This window comes from Pleurodeles waltl, chromosome 7, assembly GCF_031143425.1.
Source record: "Pleurodeles waltl isolate 20211129_DDA chromosome 7, aPleWal1.hap1.20221129, whole genome shotgun sequence".
In the NCBI taxonomy this organism is placed as follows: domain Eukaryota; kingdom Metazoa; phylum Chordata; class Amphibia; order Caudata; family Salamandridae; genus Pleurodeles; species Pleurodeles waltl.
The window spans coordinates 10,373,045-10,391,291 of NC_090446.1; the positions used below are offsets into that span (position 1 = coordinate 10,373,045).

The following is an 18,247-nucleotide window of genomic DNA, read 5'->3' on the forward strand; positions in this document are numbered from 1 at the left end:
GGGGCGCTTCCACCATCAGCAGTACCCCGTGAGCAGGACACCTCAGGCCATATTATTGCCCATAATACGGCTGGTGGAGTCCTACTGGCGGGGCGGGGCCGGTGGGGGAAACTGCCAGAGCACCTCCTCCTGTCAGCGGAAATCCAGCAGTACCCATGATATGGTGGGTGGAAGACCGCCAGCTCTGGCGGTCTTCTGGCGCCCGCAGCTCTGGCGGTCTTCTGGCGCCCGCAGCTTTGGCGGTCTTCTGTGAAGACTGCCAAAGTCGTAATGAGGGTCATAGTGAGTGAGCAGGGAAGCCATTTTAAGTACATATGCTGGACACTGGTCAATATGAGTTTGCCAGCTAGATGATGGCTTCACTGAAAATTGGGATGTTTGGTATCAAACATCTCATTTTAATAAACCCTCACTGATTCCAGTGATGGATTTATTCATAAATGCACCCAGAGAGCACCTTAGAAGTGCCCCCTAAAAAACCAACCATTTACCTGCGTGCCGACTGACTAGTTCTAGCCAGCCTGCCACCACCAGACGCATTTCTGGCCCCCAAGGGTGTGGGCTTTGCTGTTGGGCAGACAGGAACGAAGGCCTGCTGTGTGTGTGTGTGTGTGTGCAGAGGGGGTCAGCACACCCCTGCCAACAGGAAGACCTGTAAATCTGTATTCCCAGGAAGGAGGATTCAAAGAAGTCCACTGCCCTTCCTATACAGATCTGGCCTCACTCAAAGGAGGGAAGCCGACCGTCCTCCTTCAGGGCCCATTTGGCACCTGGACAGGAGGGAAATTTAGTAATCAGCAAGGTGTGTCCACCCCTTAGGTCAGGCCCACCTCTAAGGTGAGCTACACGGGGCCAGAAGTACGAAACGTTTTGCATGGCGCAAACTGCGGAATTCGCAGTTTGCGCCATGCAAAACGAGCATTGAGATGCACATTCCCATTTTGCGAGTCGGTAACTTGGTTACCGACTCGCAAAATGGGAATGCGACTCGCAAATAGGAAGGGGTGTTCCCCTTCCTATTTGCGATTCGCATCGCAATGTAGAATTGCTTTGTGACCGTGAACACCGTCGCAAAGCAATTTGCAGTTAGCACCCATGTGAAATGGGTGCTAACCCATTCGCAAAAGGGAAGGGGTCCCCATGGGACCCCTTCCCCTTTGTGAATGGCTCAAAAAATATTTTTTCAGAGCAGGCAGTGGTCCTATGGACCACTGCCTACTCTGAAAAAATTAAGCCAAATGGTTTCATTTTCCCGAGTGTATTGCAACTCGTTTTCCTTAAAGGAAAACGGGCTGCAATACAAAAAAATAAAAAAACTGCTTTATTAACAAAGCAGTCACAGAGATGGTGGTCTGCTGTCTCCAGCAGGCCACCATCCTTGTGAGTGCAGGGAATCGCAAGGGGGGGTCGCAAATTGCGACCCACCTCAGTAATATTAATGAGGTGGGTCTTTGCGACCCCCTTGAGATTCGCAGATGGTGTCAGGGACACCATTCTGCGTATGGGTTTGCGACTCGCAAATTGCGAGTGGCTCCGACTCGCAAACCCATTTCTTACTACATCTGGCCCAGGGTGTGGAACCAAAATTTAGAAATCTGCCATCTTGATGTTTGTAGAAACAGGAATTCTGGGACAGGATTATGCCCACTTCCCACAGGAAGTGGTCATATAGGGGGTGTAGTGACCCCAGGGGTAAGTAGCCCAATGGCTACTACCCAACACTCCCCTCAATGCCCCTAACTTCAGTATTTAGGGGAGCCCGTGGCACCAGGAAATCAGATCCTGCTGACCCAAAGAAGGACACTTCAGAGACACAAAAGGCAATAGCTGAAGATCCAAGACAGAATCGGCGCCAAACCTGCCAGCCTGCCTGCTGACTTCGACAACTGCGAGAAAGGCGCCTTGTCCTCCAGCTGCTGAAGTTTCCCAAAGCCCCAGAAAACTGCCAGCCTTCACCCCAGCACAAGGAACTCCGGTGGAGCAGTGGAAATGCTACCCTGCAACTTTGCAGGCACCCAGGAACCATGACGAGGTCTCCATACAGCCAAAAGCTGATGCAAGACAATACCACTGCACCCGCGCCTCCTAACCGGAGTTGAAGTGGGCCAAAGATGCCAGTGTGGTAACCAGCTTCTTCAGAAACAAAGTCTCCCCACTGCAACCTTCACCCGGATGCCTGCAGTCTCTTTGAGCAGGCCCCCCTCACTCTAGACTGCCCATGATGACGAAACCTCGATGGTCCACTGTACCTCTGCACCCAGATGCCCGACGGAGGAGAAGAGGACCACTGGTGTCTCTGCATCCCCCAGGCTCATGAGACTTGAGCCCACTTATAATTCAGCCAAACTGGTCCCCCAGTCCACGACTGCAGTCTGTTTCTGTAGGCTCCCTCCACAGGCGACAGAAACCAGGCAGTCCAGGAACCCTTGGCGCCCGGATTGAGGAGTAGAGGACCACTGGTGTCCCTATGTCCTCGAGCATCACAAGAACTGAGCCCACTTGGTGGTTCACTCTGACTGGATCCTCAGTCCTAACCTGCAGCCTCTTTTCGACCAGACTGATCCCCAATTGAGTAACACTGGGCACCCAATGCTGCATTACACCCCTGCACCTGGCTGCCCCAGTGCCACCCGGTGTGACCTGTTGGTGTGGCCTTGACGCTTGCCCAATACTTAACCTACGTCCAAGAGATTAGTCCCGTAACTCACTGTATTATACCTCATTTTCCTCAATAGGATAACATTGCAGCTTCCAGGAACTGCACTGTCGACTTTTCTAAACTGTAAAAAATTTCCTTGCAAACCGTACTTACCTGATCGTATTGATTCTGGTGCAAAAACATATATAAAGATATTTGCTATTTTTGTTAATTGGTGTGGATCTCCTTATTAAGTTGTGTGTTTCATTTACTGATTGTGTGAGTGTTTGCAGATGTCTAACACTCATCTCTGATAAGCCTAAGGCTCCTCAACCACACAACCCCCAAAAGGAGCACACTGGGATTGCTAGAGCAAGCCTCTGACAACTAGTAGGGGAATCCTGGACTATTTGCATTATATATCTTATCTCATTTTGATATATCATATAAAGAGCAAGGTTTCTACACATCTTCAATAGAACACCTAAGTGCTGACACTGCATATTCTCAGCAGTGGCAAACAGATCAAGCCACTGTTATCCCCACTCTCTGAGCAGACCGCGCGCTGCCTCTGGATATATCCTGCACTCTTCATCCACTAGGTGCCGATGGCTAAGCTTGTGCGCCCTGGCATTCAATGATTCTGCCAAGAGGTTCATCGCGAGGAAGCTACCTTGGTACGCCTGCAATTTCCAGAGGAGCAAGACCTCCTGCCAGAGGGTCCTTAACACCTCCTATCCTCTTCGGGACTGCGCAAATTGTGGCCAAGAAAGACATCACTGGAATCAAGGATTATACCCAGCCAAGTGGGCAGGGGTTGCGGGGCAATGCCTACTCTGCAAAAGCTGTAGAGCAAAAGTATAATGTGAGGGACTATCCTAAGAAGTATCACAGGATATGGAGTGCATGGTGGGGACACTTCCAACTTATCCTGCCCAATGTTTAAACTGTACTAACAATCCATTCTTTCTATAAAGTGACCAGGCTTACTGTGTTAACATGGATGGATCTGTAGTGCATAACCAATTCCCTGTCTGAAAGCTGGCTGTTTGAGTTTATGAAAATCAATCACAAGAACTGTTAGAAAAACAAATGTGAGGAGAGACTGACCACAGCCTCCAAGCTGTCCCTACAATCAGAAAATAGTTTGGACAGTAATTGCACTTTGGAGGAGACAGACCAAGGATGCCAATGTCGGATGAATCCTAAAGTCAGCGTGGACATGGACTAAGACCGTCAGCAGGAACAAAGAAGGGGGGGTTGGGTATTCATGACTGTCAAAGTGATTAAATGAGTTGCACCAAGAGCAGGGAAGCTGAATTAACATAGCACACTTAATAAAGATATTGAAACTTCGGTCAATGATACAGTGATATTTGTGGGCTATGTTTAGGAAAGGGTCCAGCTGCCCCGAAGCAGATCCAAACAGGGGGCTTAAGTCTCTGGTGCGCCATGTATGATAAAATGAGGTTGGCAACCCTCCCGGGGTGGCCAGCAGATCTGCCCAAGGTCCTGTCCCCAAAGACTGAACAAACTTGCCTCCGAATTAAGACAAATGGCAGTTGGACCTCAGCAATCAAACGTTGCCAGAGCAATGCAACTGTGCCCATCTTGTGCTTTTCAATCAATGAGGCCTCGAGCTGCATCTTGTGCCTCTTGATCATGAAAAACAGGAGTGAGAAAGAACTAGAATGCAGGACTGGCTTGTCTCAGGATTGTGGAACCTCGGCGTGCACCCGGGTCTTGAAAAACCATGAAAATGTTACTAGACCTGCAGGTCGAGTACCTTGAATAACCTACTCAACCAGATCTGTAATGTATTTGATCTGTAAACAGGTCTCAAACTGTGTGATCCTAGGCAAGTATTTTAGTTTAGAGTCTCCAGTATGAGTGCACCTTCTAATATTTGAGCTCGGCATTTCTGTTTACAAAAAACATCTTTGTTTCGCTCCATGTATAAAAAAAAATAGTCTCGCCCACATATAGGGGACACATGATCCATAACTTGTCAGGGCAGGAGTGTTTCTAGGTTTATGTTTAAACATGCACTTTTAATAATTATATTACTAAACCATGATGTGGCTGCACATTGTCATTTATAGGCAGAAAATTTCCAAGAAATGTCTAACCTTCTCGCTAACTTGAAGCTTTACTTGTAAAACTATATAATGTATAAACTATCTGAGAAAATTGGGTTTCAGAAAACATATTTATTCTTTTCACATCCCCAAGTAAAGTGCTTTGATTTGTTGTCATCCTATTAAAATAATGTTTCAATCACACAGAAGTACAAACAATGGGCTTCATATATTTTGAAATGTTTGTACAGTTGACTTCGCTATTTAAATGGAGGGTATGTGGAGGGAAAATTAATTATAAGACAAACTGACTTTTGATCTCTGTCTTTGAACACAAAACAAATGTGACAAGAACAAGCTCTAAAGGTTTATTTATTGCTTTCTGTCTGAACAGAACACCTTTTCTTTGCCAACTCACCAGAAGGGGTAAGTAGGTCCTAAAAATAGCTTGACCTGATCAAAATATGACTCGCTAAAGCAAGTGGGCGAGTAGATTTTTCGAGGCCTGGCACTGTAGTGTTGGGTTTTCTCAGTATCTCTGAAAGTTTACCAGGGTTGAATTCCTTCAGCACTTTGGGGGAAACAATGGCTAAATTCCTCCAAGAAGGGACCTCAGAGAACGGTGTAGCAGATTAAAGCCTGAACGGTACCTTGAAGCTTTTACATTTACCCCTGTCTGGAAAAATATTGGGAGTTGTTGATATTGTTTGTCTTGTACTGATGATGGCCTAAAAGCTCAGAGCGGTCCACAGCCAAAACACTGAAAGGACTGCTGCATTACAATGAAACAATAATACAGAAACAGCTAAAAACTAACCTATTTATTCAGTGGACCATTTCACCTATATCCTCCCCCCATGTTGCAGTGGTCTTTTTTACTGCACCATGGAATCTCTAACCATTTAGAGAAATAAGATGCTGTATGATAAATCCTTTACCTGCTGCATTAAAGAGCAAGAAAGAGCTGCTTTCCTAATAGGTGGGCGGACAGACAGAGATACAAGAGTGAGTGCAGTATTTTCTGAACCTAAGCATCATCTGCCCATGTATGAAATTATTACTGGATGTCGACACAAACAATACTATGGTATAACAATAAGGAGGGACAAAATAGCTTGAAGATATAAGTACAAATATGTGGAGTTAGGTACAGAAAATGTACACTTAATAATCTGTTGATATTTTATTTTCCATATTCTGTTAATGAAACTTTGGTAACGCTCTTTCAAGTAGAAACTATATTTAACTGCAGATTCCTCACCTTTTGCATACTCCCTTAGACGACAGATTGGATTAATAAAATCTTAAGCAGTACCCCTGAGCGCAGTGGCTCCATGCCAGTGTCCCGCGGCTCCTGCAGTGACATCTGAGGCCCTATCTAGGCACCACCCGTGCGCACCGACATCAGCGGCTTTCTGAACTGTCTGCGCCCACAGGCACAGCATCCAAACTTCAGATTGGTAGCGACCAGTGCGCAGATTCCCAATTGGGACCTTTTTAAATGAGAAGAATCCAGTTCAAAGAAAGGGGAGGATGGGAGGACAGATGAAGAACCTGTGGTTAGATAGTCTCTCTACCAGAATGAGTGTTACTGAAGTTAAGTAACTCGTTCTTCTGAAAGAGATCTATAACCGCTGATTCCTCACCTTTTGAATCAATGCCAAAGAAGTGCCTCCCAGGTGGAGGGTTTGGGAACAGACTCAAGCCAAACATTCCAGCAGGCGTGAGCGAGCAAATGGGCCTTTTTCAACAGATCTGACTGTTCAGACAACAGAGTTGTGTGGACATATGGAGGGACGACTATGTGCATTGTGGCAAATTTCCAGGTCAGGCACACCACATGCCAACGCAGTGGTAGCAGCCTGGGCTCTGGTGGAGTGAACCTGTAAGCTGCCTGGAGGCTGCTTCTTGGCCACAGCGTAGCAGATCTTGATCCCGAGCACCATCCTGTCAGAGATGGTCTTCTTCTGCATTGCCTGGCCTTTTTTGCTCCGTTCAAGAGTTTATTGTTCACCATTTGTGTTCTCTGGTATGATCAATATTGAAACTAGGAACCCTTTTTGGATTCAACTGGCAGTCTCTCCACTTAGAGGGGGGAGTGGGAGCAGAGAATGACCAAAGAATGCGAGAAGGGTGATATTCTGCCCGACATGAAATGGAGCCACTACCTTTGGAAGAAAGGAGGCTCAAGTTCATGGAACTAGTTAGTCTAGGACGAAAGTAGGTGTAGCATGGGGGTTGAGCGTGCCCAAGTTCGGATGCAGGACCCTCCCCTGCTACTGAGACTGGAGATTCTCCCGAAGAGGCAGCCTGATCGGAGGACTGTGTCCAATCCACGGCCATTAAGATTACTTGGGCCTGGTTGGCTCTGATCTTTTTTAGAATTTAGGGCAGGAGAGGTATCAGTGGAAAGGCATACAAAAGTCTCAATTTACACTCTAGGCGGAAAGCAAGAGATGCCTTATTGACATTTCATGTTCACGGCAGTATCAAAAAGGTCATGCCAAGGTTCTCCCTGTTTGCGGAAGAATCCCTGCACCACCTACGGACGTAACTGCCATTCGTGATCCACAAGGTGTCAAAGCCTGGGTCTGTCTGCACTGGAATTCAGGGATCCCTCCTGATGGCATACCATAAGGAAAATCTCCTGGTGTTCCAGCCACGACTTTAACACGTCCTGCTTGTTCCAGTACCACATGGCAGTGGTACTGACCGTGAGCACCTGCATCAACTACCCTTTGATGGAAGGAAGTAAAGCTTTAGACGCCAAGTATATGGTTCGAAGCTTCAACAGATTGATGTGAAGATGAGCTTCTACCAGAGAACAGAGACCTCTGATCTCTATCTCTCCCAGATGGCCACCCCAACCCAGAAGCCATGCTTCGTCACCACTGTTACCTCTAAGTGGGGTAGGGAGAGGTGTCTGCCACTGTCGCCATCTCGGTCCAGTAGCCATCACTGCAGATCTTTTTAAGTTGCCTCAAAAGTCTGGAATCAGGTGTGACTTTGGTATGCTGATAGTGAACCCCCAACGATGTCAGGCTGTTCTCCATAGTCTGGAGGTAGGTGGCGACTGACTGGGGCGATCCTGCCTTCAGCGGTCAAATCGTCAAGTTAGGGGAAGAATGTGACCTCCGACCTCTAAAGATGTGCTGTGACTTATGCCATCACTTTTGTAAACACCAGAGGAGCACTAGTAAGGCCAAAGGGGAGCACAGCAAAATAAAAATGTTAATTGCTGCTGTGAACCACAGATATCGCCTGTGGGCCTGCAGGAAGTAAGAGCCCTGCAGGTTTAATGCTCCCATGCAGTCTCCAGGGTCAGGGCAGAGAAGACCTGGGTCAGGGTGAGCAACCTTAACATGTCCTTCCGCAGGAAGGTATTGAGAGGACGAAGGCCTAATACAGGGCGGAGGCCTCCATCTTTTCTCGGAACATGAAGTAGCAAGAGTAACAACCAACTTTAGGTGCTGGTACCAGCTGCATGCCTCCTCTAGCTAAAAGAGCCTACACTTCCTGCTGCAATAAAGCCACATGGCCCTTCGTCAGCCAGCCTGAGGATGGTTGCATGTGCAGCAGGGTTACGAAGAACTGTAAGGAGAAACCCCACTGAACAATTTGTAGGATCCACTTGTCCTAAGTTATCTTCTGCCACGTTGGCAGAAAATATAGGATTCTGCCTGCGACAGGGTCACTGTGTGTTGTCAAGGACCTGCCAGTCGAAGCCCAGAAAGGAGGCCTCTCGGCTCCTTAGGGTTCAATGGCTCATTAAAGGGAGCCAGTAATGTGCCAAAATGCCATAGCATGGCAGTACTGAATTCTTTGTTTTGCCCCGGGAGTCGCAAGGGCCCCAGAAATTTGGGTTGCCTCGTGACAAGGGTCCGAAACAGCTTTGAAGTTGAACAGCTCTGGAAGCGAGACCAGGAGGCATGCTCTTGCCCATACACCTTCTCAGCAGATTATGAGTGGCAGAAAGGGGTAGATTCCTTCTTGGAATTTGTTTTTTTCCCCTTTAATTTACCCAAAGATTTGGATGGCAACAGTGATTTGTTGCGGGATCGGCGTCAGGTCTGGGACATGAACCTCCCCACATACCTGGACTGGTCATAACATGGAGTCTTGTGGTGTTTTTGCTAGACAAACAGCTTTGCTTCCCAATCCCGGGGGCCTTTGAGTGCATCAAGGTACAGTCACGGCAGGCCTTGGAGTCGTGGTCCGAACTCAGGCACGACAGGCAGATTATGTGCAGGTCGGTGAAACAAATTTGTTTGTAACATTCCTTGAAGGTTTAAACTCAGTAGATTTGGGTGGTGACACTTTCCCGTGCATACTGTAGTAACATTTTAGATTAAAAAAATCGAAAATTACAGTTGAGAAAGAGATAAAAGGTAGCTCTAGATTCACGTTCATTGGCACAAAACGAAGGGAACTGATGTCTGCGCACATGGGTTGCACCTATATAGGGCTGCATGTGTAGCTTCAGGAGCAGAGAGACGGTGGTGTGGAGCCACATGGTGGCAACTGTCAGTGCACACGGGTACTGATTGAGATTTCCCGAATCCACACTGATGCCTGGTTTAACAGGCAGTGGAATCTGCCGCTGAAAGTCTCTATCAGAAATTATGGTGCATCAGTACTGTGGTTTCGGTATTCAGGGTGCACACTGTCCATGCATTACAGATGAGCTGATTGACCTATAGAAAACATACACACAGCACAGGCAGGCTAATCCTAGTGGATGGAATTGTATATTTCATGTTGATCGATACGTTCCAAATAATTCATTTGGCCCATCATTTACAGTTGTTGTTCTTCAAGCACTTTTGGCCTCTTCAGTGTTGGCTCAGATCCTCCCTATAGTCCCGCCAGTAAATAAGTCACCTCCCTTCACATTATCACAGAAGATTAATTGGTCTATAATGATGACAATGTTCCAAGTACAGTTCCATAAATCCAAATAATTAACCACATACAATTAGCAGATTATCCTGAATGTATTACCTTTTTAGCTGTATCTTGAAACTTTCATTAGTTCATCAATACAACCATAGTAGGAACAGGTTCAGTGAAAGCCTCTTAGTAATCACTGGATGGTGTGTTTAGCAGAATGATGGCCAGTAATAAGGATTACTTGTGTTACATTATACAATGTCTCTTTCTCACCTGTGTTCTGGTTCTCCACGCCAAGGCTGTGCTGCTGCAAAGGATTATCATCCCAATAGTGAAGGAGAGAAATTGCAGATGTAAAAACTGGATCTGACCCTTTGGGGTTAAAACATAAAATTATACAATTCAGTAAGAGACCAACGTGTTAAGAATCATTTACAGAATATTCAGAAAGATGTTTGGGGAAGGAAAGCATTAGGAGCACACCAGCCCCTACAGAGAGGATACAGTGACTCACAAGTCTTATATACACTACGAGAAGAAGAACATTTACCTGCCTTAGAAAGCCAACCCATCTGTTGTCAATCAGTTTCCAAAGGAGCACAAGTAAGGGGCTATTACTCATCTTGAAACTGTCTGACAACGGATGGGCTGGCATTGAAAGGCAGGTGAATTTTCCTCTTCTTATAGCGCCTCCATGACTCGTGGTCACTGGATGCAAATGTGTTCATCAAATGATTTTTACTATCACCCCTCTAGTTGGTGCAGATTCACTTACGGCAAGATTGTTTGGTTAACCCATGGTGGGATCCCTCCAGTTATGAGAGACAGGAGATGTCTGCTGAGTATTCTGTTAAATGTTCACCCAGATGTTCGGAGAGTTTGGATTGTTGCTACTGAATGTTTGGCTTGATTATTATTATTTTTTTTATTCTAAGTATGGTAGGTAGAGTATCACATTACCACATGAATGAATAAACCACCTTGTGTAAGCACAAACCACAGGAAGCTGCAGGCACTATAAATTAGGAGTACAAAATGGAAGTTCACAAAAATCAGTGGTAAGTGGACTGCCCTTTGTACTTAAGAACATGAGTGAGGGGGACAAATGAACAGGAATCAGACGAGCATATGATAAGGGTTCGCGTTAGCCCAAACTTGATACCTCTAAGAGTTGCTTTTGCAGAGTTACAAATTCAATACTAGTCGCTCTCCAACAAAATTAAAGAAGCAGAGTTAAGAGACCCAACACGTTTTACAAACGTTCCACATCTTAGGATTGGCAGAGAGGCTTAGTCCCAATATACATGTGATACTCGCGGCTGAATGGGAAAAAATATGAGGAAGGAAATAACAAAAAGAACAATGCCGAAGACTAAGGCACATATCCAAAGGACTACTCGAAGTGTACAAAATTGTGAAACACAGAATAAAATAATGTATAACTGACACATGACACCAAATAAACATAAAAAAAGATATATGCAAACAACTATAACACTTTTCAGAGGAACCTTAGGATGGGGAGAAGAAGGAGTGTGATCCTATTCATGCCAATAAACATAATGGAAAGAAGGCTAGTGATGCATTGAAGGAGGTTTAGATTTCCAATTAAGAATGATTCTTTAGTGACATTGCAAGGAATACACCAAGTCTCAATGGAAGGCCTATCAAAAAATCATTAGACTCTTATAATTTACATGCTTCCAGCTGCAAACCAGAGATAGCAGTGTGTTGGAAAAAATACCACCATCCACCCACAACTGATAAAGAGGAATACAGTCAATGATACGATGGAAATTTTGATGCATAACCTTAGGAATGAATGATAAAGACTCAGCACTAGTTTGAACTCACTCATAGGTTCATGGGAGTACTTGGAAGTGAAGTACAGCTGTATATTATTTATGTTCAAAACCAATCATAGGGCCTTATTTAAAAAACACAAATCAGAAAAGAAGAGGGCTGTGAGCCACTTATAACAAAATCTAGTGGAAGCAGGGGAGAGAAAGAACAGGGGAGAAAAGCAAAGAGGTTGTTACTGGGTTAATACATCCAAAAGGTGGCAAAGTCCGAGTGGCTCTGGCAGAGCAAGCATTTGAAGACGAGACACAGGAACAGGAACCAAAAGTGCAGTGAGACTGAGAGCCAATAGAAACAGACAAGAAAGTAAAGACATTAAAAGAATAATAATGTGAGCACTGGAAACCAAGGAATGAAAAACGAGTTGGAAAGGAAGGAAGGCCCTCTTCGGGATTCAACAGAGACAAGGGCGACACCCAAACGCCGAGGAGTACGAGTATAGCAGAATTGTTTGGAATATATGGTTGACTCCTCTTGAGGTGCGCTACTGAAAACAGCTACAAGTTGTTCTTAAAGGAAAATGACTAACTGAAGGTAGTACCTACATTATACAAAGCAGCACTAGGATCAATAGACATTGGAGGTAACTAAATGGACGGTAAAAAAAAAAAAAGTTATCAGGCAGTTAGACATTTGACTCCAGGTTTGAAAGCAAGATAGAGACAAGTCGTTCAACAATACCTGATGCCTCAAAGAGGAAGGAGAAACTCAGTGGTGTTTAATGAATTCTTTACAGGTAAAAAAGATTTAGACCAAACATGAAACCTTGTGGTTAACACTACAAGAAAAATGATGACTTTATCTATTGTAACATAAAGAACACTGAAAATAACATCATTTAAATGCAGAGCAGAACTACGAATGGTTAAAGACATACAAGAATGAAGACGGGGTGATATACAGTGTTGGAGCCGCATACAGATCCAGAAACACAAGCAAAGGTTCGTGTTTGTAGTATAACTTGTGAAAGAATTTAGGTTCAGTTGAATGCCCCGGATGAAAACTAGATTCCAGGGAAGAGATTAAATTGATGGACCATGAAGGAAAGCATACCCGTCCCTCTGGAATTTAAAAGACATTTTGGATAAAACAGAAAGGACAAAAGAAGGAAGTGTGAAATGGCTCAGTGAGTTAACAGTGGTTGTGGATGCCTGATGTGATGTGAAAAGTCATATGTACCACATCTGCAACAAAGAGGTATGAGTTTGCATGGCTGTTTTGCAAAGTATAGACTGTGAAGATAAGTGTACTTTGGGATTTTTAAGACAATTTCTGTTTTTTTTAAACATACATTAAGGCAGGGATCTTTTTCTGTGAGCCCCCCTATGTAAAATATTTTGAATTCGATCCCCCTTCAAAACTTTAGGTCAAGGATTGATGGATCAGGAGTTGGTGGGAGGAGGTGTTATGAAAACATTTCATGGACACTTTTTCTGTAGCTCATAATAAGGCTTTCCTGTTTTCAAGTGTTTATTTTTGTGGATTTCAGTGGTGTTTTCGAAATATTTTGATTATGAGTGTTTATTCAGCTGCACAACACACAAAGTAGATACAACTGTGTTTTTAAGTGTTTACAAAACATGATCTTTTTTTGAAGACATTATTAAAATGCATGCAATTTAAATGAGAAGTATTACAGTGTATGTAGAATCTTCCCCCAGGTAGTATGTCAGATGGATTTATGGTAGACTGTGCTAAGCATAGCAGCCTGTGTACTGAATTCCAACTCAAGAGCTCTCCTGAATGCCCTCTCTCACACCTCAGAGGCTCTCACACAAACTCTTTCAGTACTCTGCCTTGTTCACGGGACTAATAGTGGACTATGAAAGTAAGAACGTTTTCTTCTAGGCTAATGATTGTTAATAAACAAATTCCGTGGCACATACGGGAGGTCATTCATCGATCCTTTTAAAATATTATTATGTTGTAGAGATGGTCAATCCTACAAACACCATAGAATCTTGTGGAATTTTTAAATATTGGAATTGCACCTGAATAATTTGATGCCCGGTATTTCAGAACACCTGAAACATGATGCTGCCAGCATTGTTGCCAGTGCTTTTTGGAACTCTTTGTCTGTCTCTAGGAAATTGATGCTGCTGTTGTGTGGAGATTCATAGCTGACAAGTAACCCAATGTCAAGGGACACAAAGCTATCCCTGACTTTTTAACCACAATCACATTGTATTCTGGGACTTGACATGTTGTTGTAAGCATGGGCTCAAAAAGCTTAGCAGAAAAGTGCATTTGGCTGAAAAGCCAGGATTAGCTCAATGTGGGACAGCTTGCAGCGATTAATTTTTCAGTTATTCTGCTTTGGTTAGTAGAAAGTCATGTGTCTTGCTTTCACCACAGTTCCATAAACATGGTGACAGAACACTTTTTACAGGTCCTCATCATTACACCTTAACCTGAATGTTTAAAGCATGGGGTGTTTGACAGATCACTTGCTATGAATATTCACTTGTGATCTAAAAGAGCTGATGTATCAAAATAGTTTACCTACCCTGTATCCATAGGAAAACTGGATAGTATGTATTAGCCATGATGCGTATGAGCCTATGAGCCACAATGCGTATGAGCCACGATTCGTATGAGCCATGATGCGTATGAGCCATGATGCGTATGAGCCATGATGCGTATGAGCCATGATTCGTATGAGCCATGATGCGTATGAGCCATGATGCACATACATAATTCAGGCACAAAAGGCCCCTTGCGCCCCTGGGTCCCACTGTCACTGCACATACAGCACCAATGATAGCTACAGCCCTGAACGCCCACTTTTCTGAGCCATCACTCCAGGGCCCAAGGCCCAAAGCAGGCTGTCTGCCCCTTTGTGAAAAAAAGCAAAAATGTTGCCCCATACCACATCCCCTTTTGTTTGGACCTGGTTTTATGCACAGCGATGCTGGGTCTTAATTCTAAAACTACAAGAAAAATAAGACCACGATTCTCTTTTTGGAAGCAAGACAAATCCATGGATATCAACAGGTGAGATACAGGCTTCACAGAGATCTTGTTCCTTTCCTCTTCCTGCTGGGCCTCTACATTTGAGGCCCCAGGGTTCTGGGTGACCAGGAATTTGCATTTGAATGTGACCATGCTGGCTTCTACCCTGCCACCTTACCCAACTCGCCAGAAAGGACATCTGCATGCAGATGAAGACAAACTGGAAATCTGCCAAATAAACAAGGTCGCATTTCCAGGCAATATGTGTTTACAAGTACTTGAAGAGGCATTTGCAGCCCCCACACAGAAAGCCACGGGCCCCACAGCTGAAAGACATCTATATTCAGATCTTATGATCAAAGCTAACCATAACTTCATATAAACTTTAGATAGATTTCCTTTAGGTAGAAAGGTAAAAGTATTTTAATCGTGGCTGAGTAGATATATGGTGGTGGTGAATGCAGAGTCCTTTCTTTTATGGTGCAGACTGCCCAATCACCTGTGGCAGGACATTCCTTATGAAAAACCAATCTCGAGGCTCACCACTGCGACTCGTAGCCTCTGGCCATATGCAAATCGGGCTTCATACAGACAACAAACCAACCGTGCTGCCAACCGACAGTGCACATATGGTATCTCAAAGTTTGTGCAAATCTGTCAAATGGCGTCTGAGCTTTTAGCAAACAAAGGCCTTTTTTACCACCTCTTGTTAGATCTTCATAAGACCTGAGCTCCCTACACTGGGCAAAACGCAAAATACCAACAGAAAAACGAACCACACAAATAAAAATTACAAGCCCTGTGAGTTCCTCAGCCCGTATCTATCACACCTGGTATGTAAACCAGAACCTGCACGCAAACTCAATTCTTATGACTTTGCAATATTTTTTAAACAATAAATACAAGCACACATACACAAAGAAATCATACCATATCAAGAGTCAAGTCGGTCACAACACTGATGGTAAGTCAAGTCTCTAGTGAGGTAATATGTGTCATTTGTGAAGTCGTCTGTTACATGAAGGGCGAAGTCATAAGCAGTGTATTTGGTGTGATTTATAGTTTGTATGGCAGGTGTGTGAGGTATGGTTTGCAGAAATAATCATAGGTGTGAAAATTCATACGTTTTCAGTTTCATTTCATAACCATAACTGCATTTAATTGTGTTTTTTGAATTATACATGGATACATAACTGATAACTGCGTGATATGGGCCAATATGTCAACATCAGGGCAGTGCGCGATCTACGGGTGACTAAAATGCAAAAACACAGCCTTTATGCAAGAGCATAATTCATGCATTGTGTTTATATGCAGTATGTTAACCTTTTGCATTGCAGACTTTAACCTTGAAAAACACTATTAATGATGTTTGCAATAACTGTTCTTTTGCAAGGTATTGCTGCAGACTTACTGTGTATGTTAGGGTGTGGTCCCTTTTTAGGACCTTCCAGAAGCTTTCTCTGCAGCATGACTGGGTGTGGTTTGTGGGCTGGGCCAGACTCTGTATAAGGGAGCCAGCCCCGCTCCACGTGCTCACTATTCAGAGGTCCCGGTGCAGAGCAGCAGTATTTTCCTGAGCTCCTGTTCCGGAGGCCTACCTTGAAGTTCCAGGCCTGCCCTGCATTATTTTGGTGATCCTTGAGCAGGGCGGTAAGACGGAGGTCGGGCTGGGCCCCCGACCCGTTCTAAGAGACCCTTGAGTTTTTGGGGCCTACTCGTGAAACTTTCCGAGTACGCGATTCATTGCTCTGATGCAAATCTTTGTGTTCAGATCGGCAATGGCATTTGCATATTCTTTTTTGAATCGGCAGTGTGCGCGATTCATTTACTGCATGTAAATCTTGGTGTTCAGATCGGCAAAGGGCTGCGCGATCATTTTATGGCATTTGCATATACTTGTTTGAATCAGCAGTGTGCGCGATTCATTTACCGCATGTAAATCTTGGTGTTCAGACTGGCAAAGGCTTGTGCGATCATTTCATGGCATTTTCATATTCTTGTTGGGATCGGCAGTGTGCACGATTCATTCCAGCATTTAAACCTTGATGTTCAGATCGCTTACAGAGTGCGTGATTATTTCATGGCATTTGCATATACTTGTTGCAATCGGCAGTGTGCGCGATTAATTTCCCGCATTTAAACCTTGGTGTTCAAAACGCTTACAGCGTGCGCGATCATTTCATGGCAATTAAAACTGTGATGTGTAGTGTTTCCGGAAGTGCACACAATTATCCAGGGCCTTTGCATTTTCTGCAAAGGTGCTAAATTCAAGATGTTACATCTTTGTGCATATTAAGCCTTAGTACAATTCCTATTGTTTTCCAGGGAATATTTCAGATTACCTTTTGTCCTCATATAAAGATGCAATGTTTGTTCTGAAACATTATTCTAGAAGGTTCTTATTTTCCTAGTCAGTATGTGACATTTCATGAAATGTTCATATGAAACACTGTATTAACCATTCTTGAATCCTTTCCAGGTACCCAGACTTCTTGAGGTCTAGTTATATTCCTTTCTTAAATTATCCATGGTTCCAGTATGACAACTCTTAGAATCATAGTCTAGTGAAAATTAATGTGATAATATACTGAATTGTGTTGTTTAACCTTTTGCTTCCTACAGGTCTCCTTCCCAGCTGTTCCCTTCCTAATCCCCTTTCCCCTGCTTGGACCCTCTCAGGCTCTGTGATATTTCTATCAGAGTTTTGGACCTGCCTAGTGGTGGACATGTTGGGAGCGTACGCAGGTCCCGAGGATCTGGTCTCCCTGACACAATATTACCATTGATGGGTTCTGGTGGCATCATAAATCACGAGGCTGAAGGCGTATAGGTTTGTAAATATCACTAGAGCCCCAAGGTGGCAACAGTGGATCACTTTATACATGGTCCCCGAATTTATTTTTATATTACATGATTATTTTAGGGTACTTAGCTTGAAAAAACTATTTTCTTCAAAATACATCTAACAACTGGCAATGACTGGAGTGAGAACTTTTAGGTTCTATATATGACATAGGTAAGTCTTACTGGAGGTGTCTCAGTGCTTTGAAAGCACACAATGAAACTTGCAGGCCATACTTTAATGTAACTGCCTAATAATACTGTGAAAATAAACATTGTAAGGGAGATCTATGTGTGCAAAAAGTAACACACTGTCCCACATTACCTCATAATGCTGCTTTACATTAAATAAACACACTGTTGAATTAAATCACATTTTGAAAATATTAGTCTATTGTTGCCAAAAGAAAATTCACATTTCTCAAAAACTGACAGATATATCTGTAGTCTAAAGCACAACAATAAATCCATAAATACTCAATGGGTGACACTCAAATGCTCCAATCAATCAGGTAATGTGAAATAATACCTAATGAGTAAGGTGTATTATGGTCATATATTGCCATATCGAGATTCAAGGCACATTTATAAACCACTCATCCTTAATTCACAGTTACCTTTTCTATCATTGCTAGCGTGTCCCTCTTCGTAGTACTCACCCAGCGAGTGTGTAATTTCCTGATGGTTAAAAGACGACACAAAGCTACTCCTGGTTTCTTGGAGCACTGGTTCACAAGTTTTACATCAGAAAAGTAATGGAACTAAAGAAGGCAGCACATATCTACCAATGAAACCAATAGCACCCACAGCATTATCTCCCTTCACCTGCAAACTGTTCTTCGTTCCCGGGGTTTCCCCCCGCCGGCTGGAATCGCAATTCTCCATCTTGTCCGTGATACAGTGAAAACACAGATGTGATGATTGGGTTATCTGTTATTTCAGAAATAAAATACAAAAAATTATACCATTCTAAAAAACAGCTGTG

At 43.9% G+C, this 18,247-nt stretch overlaps 1 protein-coding gene across 2 annotated transcripts in view; it reads right to left on the reverse strand.

Annotated features, from left to right (window-relative positions):
* The window catches only part of LOC138303545 (zinc finger protein 271-like), a 118,663-nt gene that overhangs the window by 15,415 nt on the left and 85,001 nt on the right, over positions 1-18,247 (reverse strand). Inside the window, exons 5-6 of one of the 2 annotated variants that reach the window (XM_069242784.1) lie at positions 18,088-18,192; positions 9,880-9,978 (exon numbers count right to left, since the gene is read on the reverse strand). In XM_069242784.1, coding sequence (XP_069098885.1) covers positions 9,880-9,978; positions 18,088-18,192 — 204 coding nt within the window. The remainder of the gene's footprint in view (positions 1-9,879; positions 9,979-18,087; positions 18,193-18,247) is intronic. The other variant, XM_069242785.1, reaches the window with a different exon arrangement.